The 21,247-nt window shown below is 50.2% G+C and overlaps 2 protein-coding genes across 6 annotated transcripts in view; both read right to left on the minus strand.

Annotated features, from left to right (window-relative positions):
- The window catches only part of TTYH3 (tweety family member 3), a 70,163-nt gene extending 52,304 nt beyond the window's left edge, over nucleotides 1–17,859 (minus strand). For all 4 annotated transcript variants that reach the window (XR_003077701.3, XM_015294355.4, XM_015294354.4 and 1 more), the window contains exon 1: nucleotides 17,617–17,859. Coding sequence is in view for 3 of the 4 variants with exons in the window: in XM_015294355.4 (XP_015149841.1) it covers nucleotides 17,617–17,739 (123 nt within the window). In the remaining variant the exon portion in view is untranslated. The remainder of the gene's footprint in view (nucleotides 1–17,616) is intronic.
- The window catches only part of IQCE (IQ motif containing E), a 39,922-nt gene continuing 25,591 nt past the window's right edge, over nucleotides 6,917–21,247 (minus strand). The window contains exon 23 of one of the 2 annotated variants that reach the window (XM_025155199.3): nucleotides 6,917–7,709. The gene's annotated coding sequence lies outside the window, so the exon portion shown is untranslated. Of the gene's footprint in view, nucleotides 7,710–20,361; nucleotides 21,170–21,247 lie in introns of those variants that run through there. The other variant, XM_025155198.3, reaches the window with a different exon arrangement.

Here is a 21,247-nt window from a genome sequence, read left to right on the forward strand (position 1 = left end):
AGCTCGAGCGTATTTATCAGCCTTGACAGTTTCTCTCTGCATGCAGCACTGGAAAACAATTTCATTGATAAATGGATGGGCTGTAGCTGGTCACACAGCCCTGTATCTTGCTTTCAACCTCATTACTCTTTAGAAGAGGTGCACCTTAGCAAAGGGCTTCAAAACACAGATAGACTCACAGCAGGGAAATGCGTAGGGAAGGTGGGGCTGTCGCTGTGTTTCAGACACACAGCTGAACCCCAGAGAACTAGAGATGGCCATCATTGGTATTCCTGCTCATCCAGCTGCAGAACAATGTTACACCACCACCACCTCAGACCTTCAGAGTCAGCACCATATGGCTCCGTGTGATTTCACATCATCTCATCATGTAGCTGTTGGTATGGAGGTGTGCACACAATGAGAGCATCAAATCCCACATAATCCATTGCTGTAGAAGCAGGGGGAAACAAAAATATATAAATCAAGAGCTCGAATGGCAGCCAGAACAGCTCAAGAGCATTAAAGTAATGGAGAATAAGGTCTTTAAGGGGAGAAAGAAGCAAGGAAAGAAAAAGCAAGGAGAAGGGTGTGTTGGCTCACTCAACAGCAACGTCCCCTGCTCAGCTACAATTCCACAGCCATGACATAACCAGAAATGAAATATTATCACAAACCCCTCGTCACTGGTGGCACAGCGGTTTGTCCTATCAACTTTCCAAGCCCTTCATTGTTTCCGATTCCAAACCAGAAAGAAGTCATAAAGAGCAGGAAGCAGCTGATCTATAAGCCAAACCCAGAAGTGTGTTTTTCCCCCCATGAAATAACACCACTAAGGTTTAGAAAAAGCTATAGGATCACAGGAAGAGAGAGAAAGCCAGGAACCTTCTATCTGGCTCCTGAATTCTGCTCATTGATTCAACACCCCAAGAAGGGAGACTCAACGCAAAGCTTTGTGCTTTTCCACACACCCCCTAAGCACACAAAGTGCCAAAGCATGACGACACATGGGCAATTTGTTCCTGCTTCAGGTTCACCTTGGCAGAAGTGCTTTTCCAGTGGCAGACCAAAGCTACACATTGCACAACAGAATACTCAAACACCAGGGAGTTCGCCTGCAGAAGTGATACAGTCCCTCATTTCAATCCACCTCCAATGGGGCCTCGCCTGCAGGCGCAGCGAGCCAGACCAGGGTTACAACAGTGAAATAAGAAGAAAGCTGGCTTTTACACCTGGGTCGGGGCTCGGTGCTGTTCAGGTTGCAGCAGCTCAGACACCCTGGCCTCAAGCCAGCAGAACAGCTCAGGTCAGCAGCAGGGCGAGTTATCCTGTAACTTCAGACCTGCCTCTGCGTGGTGTTGAAAGCTGTTCACAGCCAGATAAACATCTCTGTGCCATCACCGGGCAGCCCTGGGGGCAGAGTGTTATGCCACCAACCCAGACATGCCCTGCTGCCTTCCCTTGGCTGGGGACTGCGTAACCACGACCTCAGAAGCCACAGACTTCCACTTCAGAGAGGCACAATTAAAAGGCTGAAGCCACGTGTTTGGTTTGGGATGGGAGAATTGCATCAGTTTTAGGATTCCTGTCACAGGTTCTCATGTTCAGGTCCCATTTACACAAAATAACATGGTGCTGAAAACCACAGTTGTGCACTATTTTTCCACTGAGGTCTTGCCTGAAGTGGACTAAACACATAAACATGCATGCTTAAAGCCCAAATCCCATTTTAAATAACTCCTGGTTTGTTGGAATATGGTACTATCAGGAGTTTCTTTCACTCCTGTACAACACTGTGCAACAAGGAACATGCACAAGCAAATCTTCAGCAAGGATTTATTCAAAACCAATGCAGGAAGCAGCTTCTCCCATGCACACAGGTCTTGGTCCCCCAGCAGTTCAGAGCAATCAGTCTTCTCTTTGACGCTATTTTGATGCTCTTGAAAATACCCAACTTCTCAGTGCTGAGCTTTGTGCAGGGCGCTGCGTGAGACCACAAAGCGAAGCCGAGACTGCGCATAACCACGCTGCCTATCTCTTGTGAGTAAAGCCAGATAAAGCTGAAGTCAGTTTGTTTGGATTGACTTGCAGGAGCACAAGGCAGCCTATTTATTTATTTTTTAAGAAGCAAGCCTCAAAGCATTTGTTCAGCTCCTAAAGAAAAAGGCAACAATGAACTCTCCCTTGGAGCGCAGCTAAGCACCTGAACAATGAGGGAAAAAAACACCGACACAATCTGACAGCACCCTGCTGCCCTGGGTTACAGGGAAGAATACTTTTCCAAAGCACAGCGCAAGGAAGGAAGCATTTTGTAAGGCTTTACAGTTCCCAGAACAAAGTGACCTCTCCTATTACTGACCCCAACCCGCACGCGCTGCAGACTTGGACACCAGAAGATCCTCCGGTGATTTACAGATGCAGAAGAGGATGTGGTGACAACTGAGGCAGTCAGGGCTCGGCTATTAAGTCAGGGACTGAAAAATGTGCAAGGCAGCAGAATTCTAAGTCACTTGGTCATAATTTCAGCAGGAAACGCTCAGCGCTTATCAGCTGCTTTGAGCCTCCCCTGCTACGCTAATCCAGCAGCTCTCAGCACTGCAGCGCCTGTGACGGAGAGGGCCATTGTCAGAAATGGAGTCCTTTGACATTTGTTTTCACAGCAGCTACAGCTGGGGAAGGCATTCCAGCAAAGCACCCACCTTACAGCAGAGCGCCGCTTGGATCAGTGTTCAGGGCAGGAATTCACGCACCGTACGCTGTGCTGCAGCTTTCGCTGCTTGGAGCTCCATAGATCAGTGCCTCTTTACTTTGTGCCACTGCATCTCGTCCCTCTGTGCTGACTGAGCTGTGCAGCTGTTACCCAGAGCCACTGCTCCTAGGCTGGGCCTGGAGAATGAGTGTTAACACCACGACAGCAGGAATCACCCCCTGCTGCCATGGCATCGTCCCGGTGTGCCTTCACCTGCCAGCAGTGCTCCATGGCCACCCGATGCAGTTTGCTGATGCAGGGGTGCACCAAACGCCAGCGTACATCTATGAGAAGAGGGATCCCCAGGAGCTCGAAGGGAACTCTGTGCCTTGGTAAAGGTACTGACTGCAGATTCATATCCCACTTGTGGTCAGCTCACCCTCTGCAGTTATTCACACTGTGTGTCACTGGGAAATGTAAGCTACTCTGGACACCTGTGATACAGAGCTACCCCATCTCTCCAGGAGGACCTCGCTTCACTCATCCCACGTTTCAGAAGTGCTGCATCCCCCACCAATAGCACTCAGCAGCTCCGTGCTTTTGACCTTGAAAATTTAAACACACTGAAGCTTCCCCTCAGACAGCAGCTGCAACACTGCTCACTGTGCACAAAGCCATGAGCAGAGAAGGAAGTACATTTGCTTTCATAACCTCAACTGACTGAAGCTTCCCCCCCCTCCCAGTATAGTCCTGAGCTGTTTTTGTTTCATCTCCAGCTAGGCATGCTGTAAGCCTTACTGCCACGTCTCCTCAGTGCTACCTTTAGATTAATAACCAGTGCTTGAGATAGATTCTCTCTCCGCAAGGAGAACTACTGCAGCCAAAGGGCTGTTACCCAGTCAGCATTCTGACCTTACAGGTTCCCCAGTGCTAAATACAGAAATACACCATCAGCTTTTCTGGCTGTTGCATTTCCTGAAATGCGCTTTCACCAGACCTGCACCAGGAATCAGGGCTTGGTTCCTCACTCCATTTGCCAACCGCTTCCTCCTTTGTTTATTTTTAACTTAGGTCCCTTCCAGTTCACCCTGTGGCTGCATGGACTTTCAGCCAGCTGTCTTCTGCCGGATGAATGGCTTCCCTTGGCTTCATAGAAACCTGCAGCGTTCACACCTACACTTCTCTTCACAATTTACTCTGCATTTGAAAACAGCTCTTCTGAAGCACCAAGTGCCCTCCCCTGTGCAATCAGCAATTTGCCACTTTGGAAGTTTATCACGAAGTGGGATTCACCAGTTTGCAAGCAGGGCTGCTCAGGAACTCCCAAGCAACGTGTATGACAGAGGATGACCTCATTAACCACCCTACCCACAGTAAAACTACAGCCATTGGAGATTGTCTGGAGCTACAGAGATGACTGCCATGCCCTCCTAAGCCCACTTCACCTCTTTCACTTCAACACCCATGATCACAGTCACATGCCACAAACTCCCACCAGCTCCCTAAACGCACCAGCAATACAGAAATAGTGTGAGCAGCAGCAGAGTTAGATCTGCATTAGATTAATGGGGAATGATATCCAACTCCCAACATATACAAAATGCTGGATCTTTGACAAGAGACTTCTCAAAGCCCTGATGGGTTGACAGCAGTTGCCTGGAATCCTTCAACCTTTTAGCAGGTGTTAAAGCTGCTGGGAAAGAGCCAAGCAGTACTTTTGCCTCACTGAAGCAATCAAACCATTTGTTACATCACCCAAACACTGCAAGAAGTGAGAGCAATCCTCTAGAAAGGAGTTTTGAGCAGCCCTGAGATAAAATTCCCTGAAGCGACAAAGCAAATATCTGCAGCAACTCTGGTAGCTTCATGGAGCTTTTACTGAATGAAAGCAAGCAGTGCATGAACTACAAACAAAGCAGAGCAGGGCATTTGCTCAGACACTCTTACAAAGCACTCAGTAACTGTTCTCACTTAACTCCAAGCAGCACAAACCCCACCACAGTACCTCCAGCAACAACTGTGTGTAAGTAAATGAGTTCTCCTTCTGTTCATAATGATAAAGGTTGGAAAAGACCACTAAGGTCACATAGTCCAGCCATCAACCCATCCCCACTATGCCCACAAACCACATCCCTCAGTGCCACACACCCATGGTTCTGGAACACCTCCAGGCACAGTGACCCCACACCTCCCTGGGCAGCCTGAGCTGAGCCAGTGCATCACCACTGAGCAGCTTTTCCTAATATCCAACCTGAACCTCCCACAGACCTTCCCCTTATGGCCTGCAGAAGAATCTCACAGGACATCATCAGCTTTCAATGCTAAAAGAAGCTAAAGAACCTCCTGATTTTGCTCCTTCCTTCCATCACCTTCAACAATGAAACTGCCAACTCAAGCTCAACTACAGACAGAAATTAAGAGTGAGCATGTACTCAGACAGTATTTTAATTCAACTCTGAGGACAGGTTGCCCAAGGAGGCTGTGGATGCCCCATCCCTGGAGGCATTCAAGGCCAGGCTGGATGAAGCTCTGGGCAGCCTGGTCTGGTGGTTGGAGACCCTGCACACAGCAGGGGTTTGAAACGAGATGATCATTGTGGTCCTTTTCAACCCAGGCCATTCTATGATAGCACTAATGGAATTAATGGTGCTTACTTGGGTTGGCCAACCACATTGCTCACCTTCCTGAGGCAGGTAAGGACTCATCTCCCACCACACATGTGCTCCTCCCACCTCCTGGTGATGAGGCTCCCCAGCAGCACACAAACACAGCATTCGCAGTGCACACCTCTCTGCACTGTCCTCCTTATCCCACATCAGTGAGGGTATTTGCATGAGGGGAGACTTCCTGCCTAAGTTCTCCATGCCCTGCACTCTTACTGGCACCATAATCCTGTTTATGACAGGCTGGTTGCTATGGAAGTGATTAAGTGGCCACAAGATTATACCTGCAGGTGGAGGACATGCAAGTAAAGGAACCCAAGCAATTCGCTGCATACTCTTACAGACATGACACAATCCCCATGCAGTGACTGGGAACTCTAACAGTAATTCCCAGAGGCACAATTTGACTGCGAGGAACGGCACAGCATTAAGCTTTCATTAAGTTTTCTCCTAGAAAACAGGTGGCTCACAGTCCCATCACTGGCACCCACTAATTTTAGTGAGTGCCCCACAGTTGAGCCTCAGTCACTTTCCCAGGACCCTGGAATTTTTTCTGCACTCAAAATGCTCTCTTTAGTCCAATGATCACATTGAAAGAGGTGACAAGAGCCTATAACCAAGCTCTGCATCTTTAACCACCCTTTTGTTGATTACTGTCTTTTATAAAGCAAGGATTCAGAGAGCAGAGAGAGGCAGATCTGACACACAGTGACATGCATGACTAACCCAGCCCAAGCGAGCAGGGTGGGATGAGAACGTGCCTGGAATGCAGAACTCTGCTCGGGAGCCATTACCAGGGGCACAAGGAGAGGGGCTGGCTGGAAGTTACATGTGTGACAGCAAGGAGAGCAGCCCAGGCAGTCTGCAGACCTCTGTCCTGACACCAGGAATCAAATAGGGCGCTTTTCTGCTTACTAAGCTGAAGGTAACACTGTCATTTGCAGAAGCTGTATGTAGAAGCGTCAGCCCTTGAAGCATTGGCTTTACGCTCACAGCACATAGGAGGCAGGCTCTCTGATGAGCAGTTTGTGTGCAGCTGCACAGAGCACTCAGGACCTGCTTGCCCAGCCCCATGGGTTGTCAGAAGGCAGCAGTGAGTGAGAGGCTGGATGAGAACATCTCCCAAGTAGAAGTCTTGCACAACTAGTTTTGGTATCAGAGATGTGGTGTACACATTTGTGGGCAGGAAGGAAAGAACCAAACTGGGCTAAGCCACCAGTGGTTCCTTCTTAGAACCCTTCATCTACTTCACCAAGTAAACAAGGTTACTCTTAGTGAAGACAGCACAAATCAACCTAATGTAATTATTAAGTGCTGAAAGTCCTGCCCATGGGTTATACCTGCAGAACTACATCTCACTTGCTCAATGTGCTGCTGTTCTGGTCCCAGAGGACAGCTTCCCCTGGCTGTGCTCCACTGCCATCAGCAGAGAGCAACTCAGGCACCAGGCAGCCTCGAGCTGCAGTGCTCCTCAGCACTGGGAACACATGAAGAGGTGGGTCAGTCACAGGCAGAAGACACAATAGCAAGCACATAGCTATTTAATCTACTTAGGGACTGTAGTAAGACAAACAGCATTCTTGAAAAAAAAAAATCAATATTTTATTGAGAAAAAATTAACAGCAGGCAACTGAATTTTAACAGACACCAACAGAACCCATGCAAACACCAAAGAGGAGGAAAGAGTGCTGGAGCGAGGCGTGCATGTGATCCAGCAGCACTTGTCTCAGTAAGAACTTTAGGGTTAAGAAAGATGTACAGGGACAAGAAGAATTACCGCTCCAATGGGGATTAAGGTAAGGAGATCTCCATACCTTGCTTCTCATCATCTGCTGCGAGAGGATAGAAGTTCACAGCACATCCCTTCCTCCTTCCCCCATAACCTCTGCTGTGCCCGAGGCTAAAGCTGCACTAATAAAAACAGCAGAGCTGCAGTAAACTGTCCAGCCTCGTTACTTACACCTCAGCAGCACGCTCCCAGCATTACTAACACACTGCCTCTCCCAGAGCTGCCTGCTCACACAGCACTGGGAACACATCCTCAAGCACCATGTGTCCACAGCGACAATTTCCTCAATGGGACTGGATAGATTTTGTAGTCATCACCTTCAGTTCACCCTTTAATTTCAGTGTTTACAATGCTTTGGAAAAGCAAGCCTGCCAGCACACCAAGCCTGGCCCAGAAGATGGTCTTGAGGTCAACCAGGACTTCAGCCTTGTTGTACTTACTGGAACAAAAGGCTATTTCAGTGTTGTAAATTGGTTGTTGCCATCAGGTTGCCTACTCAGGTTGATTCCACATCTGGACCTCAGCATAGGGATGGAGCCCTGCCCCAACCAGCTCCACTGCTCAGCCCATACACCTGCATGAACTCAGGCTGCAGGAAGGGATGGGAGGACACAGAAAACATGGGTCACATTTTGAAACAGCACAAGGCACACAGCAAGCATCACGTGGTGTTTTGAGAACAGCACTCTCATCCAAAGTAAAGGCTTCTGTTTAGCTACAGGAGAAGTGTCAAGTAAATCATTCTGTCCTCGCTGGATGTGCTAGTGCTGCTTTCCACTACCACCCAGACAGAAAGACCAACACAGATGATTCTCTTCTTTCTGCCTCCTAAGGTAATTAGAAGTTTCCCTTTTAAGGGAACATGTACATTTACGCTTGTCATTATGAATGTGGTGTAGTCTTGTGCAATTACTCCTGTCCACGGCAGTCCAAAGCATTGACTCTAACCTTACTCAAGTTCAGATTCTAAGAAAAGAAAACATCCTATCTTTTTAACTGTGTCTGTCTAAGCACAGTGACAGCCAACTACCTCCACCACAGCCTTGTTCTGGGTCTCTGCCTTTCAGCATTGCTCGCACTTGACAGCCTGTCAATCCAAAGTTACACGGAGATCCTGCTCTCAGAGTCTACCACTGCACTCAGCAATCTGAACTACAAGTAGAGTTGCAATGGGGGAGAAACAACTCCTTCTCTGATGGACTTTTAACCTTCCACCCAGTTCTCCTTCTCCAAAAAAAAATCAGCAGAAGTACAGACTTCTCTCCTCAGCCCAAAGTCATGTGTTGTTGGGGCCACATACAACTCAGTTCTGAAAGTTCCCTTCCTCCTTTCAAAAACAGGAAGAGATTAGAACACGATGCAAGTCTACTATCCATTTTCATGCCCCAGAAGACTCAAGAAAAAGCACCTGGTACTTTTTGTTTTAGAACACTCAGCTGCTTCCCAATTCCAAACAGCAAAATGAGCTGTGCGTGCAAAGCCAGCAAGCAGCTCGTTAGATTCTTACTGGAAAAGTTGAACTCCAGAAGGAACTAGTTCGATTAGAAGACATTTGCATAAGTTAGTACATCTCCTCTCCTTCCACCTTCACTTGAAAGTTATCTGATGACACTTTCCCCAAAAAGCAGCACACCAGCAGGGCAGCTCCACCCTTTCCTCTTCATTAAGACCACGAGCTGCGATGCAGCAGGTCACACACAGAGCACCTCAGCTGCTTCCTTCATTGCCCTACCCTTCCAAAAGCAAACCAAGAGCTCACTAGGGGTGCCTTTACCAAAATGCAGAGCTCTGCAATTGATGCAGCACAGTTTGTCCCAGCCACAATTGCTCCTAGGCTCTGAGAACTACAAGCCCATAGCTGGGCATCTAATTAAAGGAGGAATGGATTAATGAGTTTTACCAAAGGCTTTCAAGTCACCATTCTGATTTGCACCCTAAGTCAGCAGCAGGACACTCAAAGGGGCTTTCTCTGCTCCTGGTCCCTCTGCCACATCCCACGGCAGCACCTCGCTGCCACTCAGGTCTTACAGCCAGAGCAAACCCCACAGGAAGAGGCCCGGGCCTTTTGGACAGCTGAGTGCAGCCATCACAAATCACACAGCAGTCCTGCAGCGTAAGAGAGCAGCCAGGTCCAGTGCAGGATGCACCAAGCACTGCCTCCACCACTTCCATTCATCCCAGCCCCAACCCCCAGCTCTAACAACTGCAGTTCAGTGCCGGGCTCCCAAGGAGACAGAAATTGAAAACACGTTTCCATTGAAGCACAGCTTGAATTTCATGAATTCCATTACTCTCAACTTTCTCAGCATTTCCTGGAGTGAATACTGTAAAACAGGGGAGAAAGGGGTGGAGGAGTGGGCAGGGAAGCAGCTCCATCCCATCCCCCTACAGCAGCCAGAGAGGGGTGCAGGGGCACTGCCAGCACACAGCAATAGGAGGAAGGGCTGCTCGGAGGGTGAAGGACACAAGGAAGGGATAGCTCAACATAAGCTTAGAGGAAGGAAAGCAACACACCACAAAACTGCCAGAGGCCTCAGGAACAGTAAAAGTCATCTGTTATGAGTGCTCAAACAACAGAACTGCAGGCTGAGTCCAGATGCAAAGAGCAACAATGGCAGCAATGAGAAAAGGAAGGCACGTTGTGGTCCCAGCGCTCCCAGCAGCCACAGCCAGCCTCACTGGAAGCTTGGGAGCACTGTGAGGCTGCAGGAGAACCCACCCCATGCAGCAAGTCTAATGCACAGCAAGGTCCTGCCCATCGATATGCCAATGGACACTATAACAATTAGAATTGCCAGAAACAACAGGCAGCACTGAGCAACAAGTCGTTTTTTTCCACATGCACAACTACAACCCAATCTACCTTAGGATTATTCAAGTGTGCTAATTAACACCAGGCAGCTAACTCTGCTACCATTACCCACACCCAGACCCCCTTCCTCTCCCACAGCCTGCCCTTATCTGAGGGGCATTACATCATCTGCCAGAGCCCTCTTGTAACAGACACCATTATGCAACTCAAGTGCCTCCATTTGGGTTTTGGAGTTATTTTGAATTTCAGTGTTGAATAGCAGGCTTGTTTAAATTCACTGCATGAACAGCGGCGTTTTATAGACTGAAAAGGGTGCCCATGCACAGACACCAGCACTGGCATAACAACACATCTGAATGTGGTGCACATTTGTGAAACATCCATTCTCCACATGCCAGGTTCTCCCCATCCAGGAATAAGCCCGGCACTGTTAGGACTGAGCAGCACTATCTTTCATCCTTAATTTCACACTGCAAAGGACTTTGGTGTATATGCACGTGTGGCACTGTCCTGGGATTGAGCAGGCAGAGCCAGCCCATAGCACTACACAAGGAAACCCCAACCTGAGCTGCAGCTCCAGGGGTGGGGGTGAGGGGGCAGCTCCTTCCCCTGGTTGGTTGCAGTGCTGCTCCCACCTGGCACAGCTACATCTGACAGAGCTAACAAGCCCAGGGCCATGGAAAAGCAAAACCTGTCCTGAATGTTACCATCGTCTCCAAGTGCACGGAGAAGGGAAGCAATACAAGTATCAGGACTGAGTTACCTTGACCTCCCTACCCACGCACTGCATGCTAACCCTTCCCCCCTCCTCCTCAGCAAGAGAATAACAGCCCTGCAGCCCTAAGCACACACAGACGACTGCTTTACAGGAGCACACACATTTGTGTCTTACCAAGGCTCACAGCGATGAGAACAGACTTGAAAACCTACAAGTTGATCACCACCAGAAAGGTAAAGAAAAGAAAGTTTGGGATTAAGGACATGACTGCATGGAAGTGTGTTGAATTTGGCTTTTTTTATATTGGATAAGATGAGGAAAGAGGAGAAAGCATCAGCAGGACCGTGCCTTCACAGTGACTGTTTGCCGGGTACCCGCTGACCCTTTCATGGCACAGCTAAGGCTCTGTCTCATGTGGGGATACATGTAACCAATCCCTGGTTTCTCACTACAGTAATGCAACAAGTTTTCTCGGCCACTTGTTTTTAGGCTGTCATCCGAGTGCATCCCCAGGACAGCAAGTCTTGCATGACCTCAGTCTTCCTTTGACATTCGTTCACCTGTCTTGTTAATCATCATCTGCAGCGAGCAGGCAGCAGGACGGCACACCGAGCAGCAGACAGCCTTGCTCAGAGGGCAGCAATTATGGGGTGTTTAATTATTTCAGACAACTCTCCAGCACATCAGTATGTCCCCGAGTATTTTAAGCCCTAACCGTGTCTCAAGAACGCAAGCTGGTTTAAAAAGTTCAGTCCAGAAGGCGATCCTGGTACGTTCCAAGGTTACTCAAGCCCTGTGTTAATCTCAGAGCAAAGAAATTCCCAGACACCACATCCCTTCCCCCAGCGATGGGAACCTCGCTCAGCTGAAACCAAGCCAAGTTCTCCTACCCACTCATGGGGAATGGGAAATCTCAATGTAGCTGGTAGAAAGCTTACTGCTAAAAGACAAAACAGAGAGCAGAGGAGAGCTGACAGTCATGAGGAGCCGAGTTATAAGAGCTTTGCACCACTAAGTGTGCGGGTGGGTGGGAACTAGGAGGAAAGAGGGGTAAAATTAGCCTTGTCCTGGAAGAAAGAGCAGGAAAAGGGGAAAAAGAAAGGAAAAAAAAAGGAAAGAAAGATGCCAGAGGTCTGGAGGTGCCCATCCTTCAGCTGCCCAAAGGTGCCACATCAGGAAACACGATGTGACGAAGGCACCAAACCTTTATCTGACTCATTCTCAATAGACAGATTCTTGTTTACAGGTTCAGAAATAAATCTAATCCAACATGCAAGTGAGAGAGATAAAGACGAGTTGTGCGCAGCTCCCTTAATCCACATTCAAAGCCTTGGGATTAAGACAGAGGAAAGCACCTGACTTCCACCCTTAATCTCCAGCCATGCCTAATGAGATATGTTCTGGGTGAGAACTTCTCACTTTCCCTAATAATGAAAAATAAGCAGCAATAAATTCCACACCAACATCTGCTTGAAGCATTGCTTGTTTTACTGGATGAACGTTTGAACAAAGGCTTTTTGTTAACTGGAAGAGCGTGGATTCTCCTCCCCTCAAAAAAAAAAGGCATTAAGAATCAAGGAGGGAAAAAAGAAGATGAAGGGAACTATTTGATTTCCATGGTCCTTTCTGCAGAACACCAGCCATCGGGCTTTGTATCTGGACACCAAGGAGCAGCTTCCTAAGCAGCTGCAGCATTTTGGTGGCAAACTATTTCAGAGAACCTCATCTGCGTTTCCTGTTCCTGCTTACTCTGTTTTGAAAGCAAAGGCAGAAGTCAAGGTTCTTGAGCAGCATTTGCTGCAAACCGACAGACCCCTGTGTGCACACGAGTGTAACGCACCCGCAGCACTCAGAGGAGGCAGATGCAGCACCTAAGATTTACACAGTTTGTGCTTCAGAGCTGATCAGGAGACACAGGTTTCATCGAAGAAACAAACAGGATTGTCAACAGGCCGAGTGGTTTCAGTGCCAAGGTGCCAGCAGCTGCCCCCTGCATGAGCAGAGCAGCGGTTTTAGCACTGGTGCAGCTGAGAGCAGCGTGATGCTGCCCAAGCCAGGCACAGCATAAGGGTCTCCCAGCACTGGGAAGCTCAGCAGTGCTGGCAACATCTTGTCTGCACAGCATTAATACTTTCAGGATTCTACACACACAAAGCAAGCAGTTTCCACCTCTGCACGCCCTCATCTCCTTCCCCCACAATGCATTCCACGTTTCTCCGAGCCATCTTTTACCTCTGTGCATACTTAGGTTTGCTAAAACCATACATTTAGAATTGTTGCTCTCTGAACGGAGTGCAGCGATCCACAGTCGGGGCTTCCAGAAACTGTGAGCTCTCAGGAGACCATCTGAAAACGCAGCAGCACAGCATGGGTCAGCAAAAAAGTACGGCTGCAGACAGAAAGCTGGCAGAGGTTGACTTCTTTCTCTGTCTGTATACCATATGCTGCTGTGCAACGGGATGTATGGTATACAGAAACCCTTCTGTGCCTTACTTCAGTAAATCAACCATCAAAAACTGTCTCAGTTCCACATTTCTTGGTCAGCCATTGTGCTGCAGCTCCCTCGGATCAAACAGAGCGGAGCGGGGCTGATGCAAGGTATGAGCACACGGCCACTCATGCAACAGCAATGATGAGAAAAGGGAAGCAGGGATTTACCATTAGCTCCTCAAAATCTGAAAGCAACTTCAATGTAATTCGAAAACGTTGGATTCTGCTAACCAGGGTCACCTAACCTTTCTGAAAGTGTGAAGAAACGAATGCTGCACTGGGATGCTGATCGGGCTTTGGAAGAGGCCCAGCTGTTCCCAAATGCAGCCTTCAGCCTGACCCCCCTTCAGAAAGGCCCATTACCCGCTGACTGGGAGCCAACTAGACAAGAACACGTCATCCAGTTTGACTAAGACACATGTTCCCAATTTACAGAAAGACTCTTGGTTTCAGCATTGAAATAAGACGCCAGTACAGTAGAGGAAGTTCTAAAACAATCACTCTAATCCAAGTTTTTTGGCAGTTCAGGCTTCACCGTGGTTCCCCAGCCAAGAAATACTTCCAAAGATGACTTTAGCTGTTATGTGCAGGGAAAGAGCCTCACAGAGCCAGCGAGTACCTGACAGAATTAATTCCGTGCTGAACCCTTGCCTACACGTTCAAACACACATGCCATGGATGAGAGCCTGCAAGCCAACAAAAGGCAGCACCCTTGGGCTTACACAGCCCCTCACACTGCTGGGTCCCCCAACACACATATGTGGGGAGAAAAACATAGTACTACACAATAGCATCAAGCAATGCGTGCAAAGCACCTCCTGGGTGACAACACCAGATAGACCATCTCAAAACCACGGACTGGAGCACAGTCCCGTTCTTATCTTTGCTACCTTCAGCATGGCTGTGCTTCTGAACCGGTGGGAATCTGTCACCCAGGCTTTTTCCCATGCACATACAGCTGCCCCTGCACCTACTGCCTGTGTGCAACAGAAGCAGCACTGTTGGGATGCAAGGAAAGAACTCCAAGGATGCGTCAAAGAGTTCTGCTCTCCTCTCTAGCCTGCTTCACACAGAGCCCACATTTACAGATTCAGGTCAACTTTGCCATTTTGCAGCAGTTAAGAAGAGCAGAAGTTTAAGTCCGGGCACTCCACAGCTCAGCTTCTTGCAGCCTCCTTTCCTCTTCACTGTTTATAGAGCACTTCTCGGCTCATAGTGAGACATAAGAGCGACAGAGAAGCATTCTCGGTTCCTTTCCTGAGGGTACCAAAGGCCCCATCTCAAACAACCATCCCTATACCCACTGTGCACCTTCCAGCACGTGACCTCCACAGTACCTTAACCAGCTCTCAGAAATAAAGTGAATTCAGTGCCGTGCAACAAATGACAAACACCACATTAAGTCAGTGACACCAGCAGTCTAAGGGACGTCTTAACTTTCCAGCCGAGTTAATCGGAAAGCGGACAGCACTGCAGCAATGGCCATTATCTGCTCAGCAGCAAAAGGCACAGAAACCAGAACTGTCAGAGGGAACGCAGGCTGTGCTCCATTTTTACATTCCCTTCACTCCAGAGTTTGTGACTCACTACACAATGAAAAGGCTTTGCAGAGCACTGCAGTATGACTCAGATGAGAATACAGCCAGAACAAAACTGTTCATATCAAGATATCTTCAATCCCAGTGACTCACGGGAGGGCAGGGAAAAGAACTGGAGAGATGAGCTGCTCTGTAGGGATGGCTCTATGGAGCAGCACGTGGAGGCAGCTCTGATGGGATCGCCCAGCACATCAAGCTGGGATGTGAGGGATCACAGCTCACCCTGGGCTGAAGCTCACCTCCCTTCCCTCTTGACAGTCTGAGGGCATCTTCCCTACTGGGGGGGGGGAGCCAACCATCTGAAGGCCATGCATATACATAGACTGAAACAATCCAGTCCTGGTGGGAGGATTTGTTCTGCTGCTGCACGCAGTGTTCTAACCTAGCGCAACGTGATATGCAGTGGGAGAAGATAAGAAGTAAATAATAGCAGGAGATGGCATTTCAGAGAGCAACTCAAGGTGAAGGAGGTACGTGGTCAAAGCCCCCAGTTGCCCCAACCCCAACCCCAGCCCTTGGGGCAGCAACACCATAAGCTCTCAGACAAAAGAAGCCCCCTGGTTGGAGCACAACACACACAGCTGCCAACATACTGCTTCGTGGAATGGGGCTGTGTGGGACAGAGCAGAACAGCTGTTAGGTCTGGGTCCTCACACATGTGCCTACCACCCAGAGTCCAAGGAGACACAAAGACCTGGGTTTCCAACACAGACACAGTGTGTGTTCATCTAAGAACTACATGCACTTCAGAGAGGTTTCAGGGGACAACAGCGTGTTTCTGCTGCTTCAGTGGAACAGAGGCTCAGGCATTACAGTAATCCCTGACAGGTAGAGGTTACATCCCAGTACATCTGTATCCTCCTCACCCACGGCACGTGGCACTCCAACAGGTGACAGAACACCACCTGCATCCAAGCCACTGGATCTCGTGTTTTGTTCAAATGGGGGCTGTGGTATCAAAATTCAGACTGTTATCACAACGCGAGCACAGAGGGGGTGGGCTTTCACTAAGAACTTCCTAAAGAAAACAGTGCTTTATGAAGGAAACAAGGTTTTCTCTCTCTCATGAGATGGGAAATCTTTTCCTGAGAACCAGAAAGGACACACTGCTTCCTTCCTCACGTGGAATCAGAATGATAATGGATATGGTGACCTGCTTTATGCCTATTTAATGACAGAGGTCCAACTACTCTATGGCTTGAAGTCATGGAAACTTGAAGGTATTTTCAGTTTAGCAAAGGTAATCCTTCCTTATTGGAGCCAGGGATGCTCTGTCCTTTCCCATCCCCATTCGTTCCCAGTGAGCACCCCCAGTGACCTCACACACTGCGGGCACCGACAGCTCACATTGCAGGATGAGGGCATCAACCACAGGCAGAGCAGAAAACAAATACAAGCACAAACTGGGCCAACTCCTGAGACGTCTAAAGAAGAGAGCAATAAACAGGATTTCAATCAAGAAGTGGACTGCCTTATTTTCAGGATTTTATATGGTTCCACCTTCATAACATGACAGGTTCCTAAAGAGAAGGGGAAACTATGCCAGCACCGGCTGCAAGCAGAGCAGGGGATGCAAATTCATAATAAAGCAAATGGAAAAAGCCAGAATTCGGAACAATTTGAAGCATGAGAGAGCACTCAGCATTACAGTTCCCACTCCCGGATTAAGCTGCCCTGTTTCACTGCCTTAGAATTAATCTACGTGGCTACAAACTCCAGCGCCAACTCTCAGCAGCAGCGCGGTTATATAAGCACGGCACTGATAACACTGCCTGCATTGCTGGGGCTGTCGGCCATCCCCCCCCCCCCCCAGCACTAAAATCAGCAGAGCTGCTATTCACACCATGCTCCCAAAGACAGAGCCTGCAGTAACCCAGACGTTTGGGTTGGGATTTGATAAGACATTTTCTTTTGAGCCGATGCTCAGATTGAAAAGGCCATTGGCTGCCATGGGGGAAGTCCTGAACAGCACTGCAGGAAGGGCAGCACCGCACTACGCAGAGGAGGAGAGAGCAGAAGTCCGAATGTGATTACAGTAGAAAAATTATCTGAGCAACGAACGCAACTGCAGAGCGCTGCAAGGAGCGCTTTGGGCCATCCAGGTGAAACCCACACAGCTGCAGTGCACCCGAAGGTCACACGGCGCTCACAGCACAGCTGGCTGGGAACTCTGAGCTCATGCAGCACAGCAGCACGCGCAGCCCCCCGGCCCAGGGGCAGCCCCCCATGTGACGGGGGCAGCGGGCTGCCTGTGGCCCACAGCCCCGCCTGGCCATATTGAGCCCCCTCGGCCACGGGAACGGCAGCAAGTTCACGCGCCGAAGCCCCAAATGCTCCAGCTGGGTCAGTATTCTGCTCCGGTTATCGGCTTAAAGAGGTTTCTCAGCATCGCCCCCGGCACATCCCGCTCGCGTTCCGCTCCGGCATCACCCCGCACAGCCGCGCTCCTGCCTCGAACCGCTCGCCCCGCGTGCCGCAGCACCGCCCGCACCTCCACCGCCGGAGCCTTTTTCCCGCAGCAGCGGCCGCAGCTCCAGGACGGCGCGGATCCGCTCCCAAAAGCAAAATGGTGCAGCCAACCAACCAACCCCGGCGGCCGCGGCACTGAGATGAAGCGCGGGGCCACCGCAGCCCCGCTCCGAGATGACAGCCGAGCACGCAGCGAGCGGCTCCGCGACCATCGCAACCGCGCGGCCGACCGAGCGGCACCGAACCCCCGGGCGACCCCGACCCGGCGGCCCCGGAGCGCACCCGGGCGGGGAGGGGATGTGGGGACGAGGAGACGGCCCCAACCCCCACGCGGACGGAGGGGTCGCAGCCCCGCAGCCCCCGCCGGAGCGGCCCCTCCTCGGCACCGCGCTCGGAGCGCCGCGCTCACCTGCTGGTACTCGGCGTCGTCCGGGCGGAAGTCTGCGGCGGTGAGCTCCCAGCGCAGGCTGAGGTGCGGCAGGCGGTGCAGCAGGCTCACCCACCAGGGCGGCGAGTAGCTGACGCCCGCCATGCCCGCCTCGCCTGCCTCATTCACCCCGAGCCGCCGGCCATGGAGCGCTCCGGGCTGCCGGCTCCGCGCCTCACCTGCGGCCCCGCATGGCCGGCTCCCCCGCCTCCCTCTTCCCCTCCCGCCGCGCCGCTCGCTCCCTCTTTGTTCGCCGAGAGGCTCCGCCGCCCCCGCGCCTGGCGCCGCCCGCCCGCTCCCATTGGCGCCGCCGCGCTCCGCCCAACCGCCGGCGGAGGGGAGCGGCCCCCCCGTGCGGGGCTGCGGGCGCGGGGCGGGCCCACCTGCCGGGCCCGGCTGCGGAGGGATGCTGCACCGCGGAGCTGCCCCCGCTGCCCCCGCGCACCTCAAAGGGCTGTTATTAACAGCTGCAGTGAAATCGTATCGCTCGCGAAGAACGCCAGGTCCCCCATCAGAGCTCACAGCGCTGTGCGCACAAGTATGAGATGAGATATACAGGGGTGCAAGACGGAACGCCTCCACTCCTCCGGCCTTCTGCAGCAGGACGGCAGAACAGCCCGCTTTCTGTTCTTCTTTTTTCTTTTTCACAGTGCCTGCCAGGATGAGGGAATTATTTCACGGTCTGCAATAACTCACCTCCAGTTCAAACGACCCCAAGACATGGAGCTGAGACCTCGCTCACACCAAGAGGTCCCTGCATCAGCCACCGATGCCACAGCTTACGCAGTTCAGTGCTAAAGTGCTCCGGGGTGGAATCTGTGCTGCAGATGTTGCTGCTGCCACGGGGCTCTGCATGGAATCTCCCCGTCAGGCCGTGTGTCCAAGTGCCTTTGTGAGCCATGTGATGGACGTGGAATAAAAGCAGATGCAGCAGCCACTCAACACGGAGATCCCGTTTGACAGCACTGATGTAAATCAAACTGAGCAAAACGTTTCAGGATGAATCGCAGGGAAAGCTGGATGCCATTAATGGGGGTGTCAGCAGCAGCGGCAGGATGAGGCCCTGCACGGGGTGGGGGTAAGCAGGGAAGGGAGCCACCTCACAGGGCCCTGTGCATGCCCCTCATGGCCATTCAGTGCAGAGATGGCTGGATTAAATTAGAGCAGAACGAGGATTGGGGATTAGAGAGAAACAGAAGCATCAACAGTGTTCATTTCTATCCCACAGTTGCTGATAATGATGTGGGGAAATCTGAAAATAAATTCAGCAAACTGGGAATAAAAGACAAAGGACAGGATCCAGCTCCGGCCGTGCTCCCCATGGTGGGGCTCAGCAGCCCGCTGTACCACGTCAGGACGCACTGTCTGCCTTTCTTAGATATCTCCCATCTCTCCTTTGATTCCATTCAGGTAATCCTTGATTACGTGACAACACGCCACTTAGCGAGGCTTCCACGATTACAGCAGCCCTTTCCCTCCTAGCACAAATAGGTATTCTCTTGTTTTGCCAAAGCAAAATGAACAGATGAGGCACTGCTGTGATAGACCAGAAACAAGAGCTAACAGCAAGTCACCCTTGCACAGAAAACAGTTCCACAATCAACCAAAGCAAACTGCAAATGTCAGCTTGCTAAACGGTAATCCTGCTGCAAAGGAACCCAAAGAGCCACATTAGCATTTGCTAACTCGCCACGGCAGTGGCTCTGCTAACGAATCTCTGGATAAAATCACAGATGCGTTTGAAATTAAAGGCAGTGACAATAGAAGGATGGGTGACAACCTCAGCAATACAGCCCCCAGCGCTGCCCCCGCCCTCTGAGGCCATCAGTCTGAGAAAATACTTCTAGGAAATCTCTCTTTCACTCCTCAAAAGCTCCTGACTTCAGATCATCGAATCCTAGAATGACCTGGGTTGAAAAGGACCACAATTCTCATCCAGTTCCAACCCCCTGCTATGTGCAGGGCCACCAACCAGCAGCCCAGGCTGCCAGGAGCCACATCCAGCCTGGCCTTGAATGCCTGCAGGGATGGGGCATCCACAGCCTCCTTGGGCAACCTGTCCAGTGTCACCACCCTCTGGGGGAAAAACTTCCTCCTAACATCCAACCTAAACCTCCCCTGTCTCAGTTTAAAACCATTCCCAGGTGCTCCTCCCTGTGCAACCACAGCGCCCATAGTAACAGTCATCCCACACCCATGGCTCCTTTTATTCACTCCGCGATGAAGTAATTCCCATTTTAATATACCGTGAAGCTAGGAACCTCCTGACTGTCAGCCCTGGCACGTGTTAGGAAAGGTTTTAGCCAACAATACGGATTTAAAAGTGCCAGAGCCAGCAGGTGGATGGGTAGGCCTTGTGGGTGCTAACAGATAGCCACAACCGGGGCCAACATAAAACATTAAACAAACAAAAGAAATGGCATGAAAAGGTTAATTCTGTCATTTCCAGCCCTGAGGCAGCACTCTCATCTTCTACCAGTGTGAGATCCAGGGAAATGGGTGGGAGATATGGAAATCCTATTGCAAAAGCACCTGCCCGCTCCTTTCCTTTCCCCAGAGAGCTACACACAGAACATTCTATTATTTAGTTAATTGCAAAGAAACAATTACAAAGGAACTTGGCAAATTCTCTCTAATCACAGCGAGACCCGGTGCAGTTCAGTAAGTTCAGCAAATTAGCAAATAAGTGAATATAAAAAGGAGAGAATAACACAGCTCAAATTGCACTTTGTTCGTTTGTTTTGTCAGTCGTCGTTTCTGTTTAATTATTTAAGATACTTCCACATAACATTCTGGTACATTTTGTATAATAATAAAGGTTTGCTAGCACAGAAAAGCTGTGCTCGGCTATTGAATATCTGCTGAGAGGAGGAACAGAACTGCCAATTCTGTGCATGAATTCTGGAGTGAATGCTAAGGAAAAAAAACTCCAGGTTGGACAGATAGGCTCTGCCATTCCTTGTGTAAGACACCAGTAAGGATGACTGCTTCATAGTGACAGCGCTAAGCTGATGTTTGGACAGGATGTTCTAACCTGTACTGCAGGCATTCATGATCAACCCCCAGGTTTATGTAACACTGCTCCAATTTTCTGTGTATATAACTAGAGGCCAGCTAAGCATAGCTTCTTTTATAGCTGTGCTATTATCAAACGACAAATTTTACAGTATTTCATTTCTAGATTCATACTGCAGGAAAGACTTTCAAGCTCTGTTACACCACCAAAGCAGAGCATCACTCTGCTGAACTGACAGAGCAAGAGGGGCAGAGCAGTGAGGTGCAGGGGTGGTACTGCAGGGGTGGTAATGCATGGCTGACAGCAAGGAGGTAAGGCAGTGTGTCACAGAGAGCACCACGGCCCTCCTGGTTCCTTCCCCATCACTTTGAGCATCAGGATTTCATGACACATCTGTTTGTACTACCAAGAATAGAAGCCCTCGTGGGGGTTTTTGTGGTACCCCACGTGCAGTGTCTTTGAGGCAGGCTGGCAAAAATCTTCCCAATGGTAGTGGAGCTGTTACAGCCGGAGTGTCACCTGGAGAGGGAAGTTTTGTTTGTAAGGGGAACAACGGGAACATTTCCTGGGGATCAGAAAAGATGCACGAAGACGTGT

This window comes from Gallus gallus, chromosome 14, assembly GCF_016699485.2.
Source record: "Gallus gallus isolate bGalGal1 chromosome 14, bGalGal1.mat.broiler.GRCg7b, whole genome shotgun sequence".
NCBI classification, from domain to species: domain Eukaryota; kingdom Metazoa; phylum Chordata; class Aves; order Galliformes; family Phasianidae; genus Gallus; species Gallus gallus.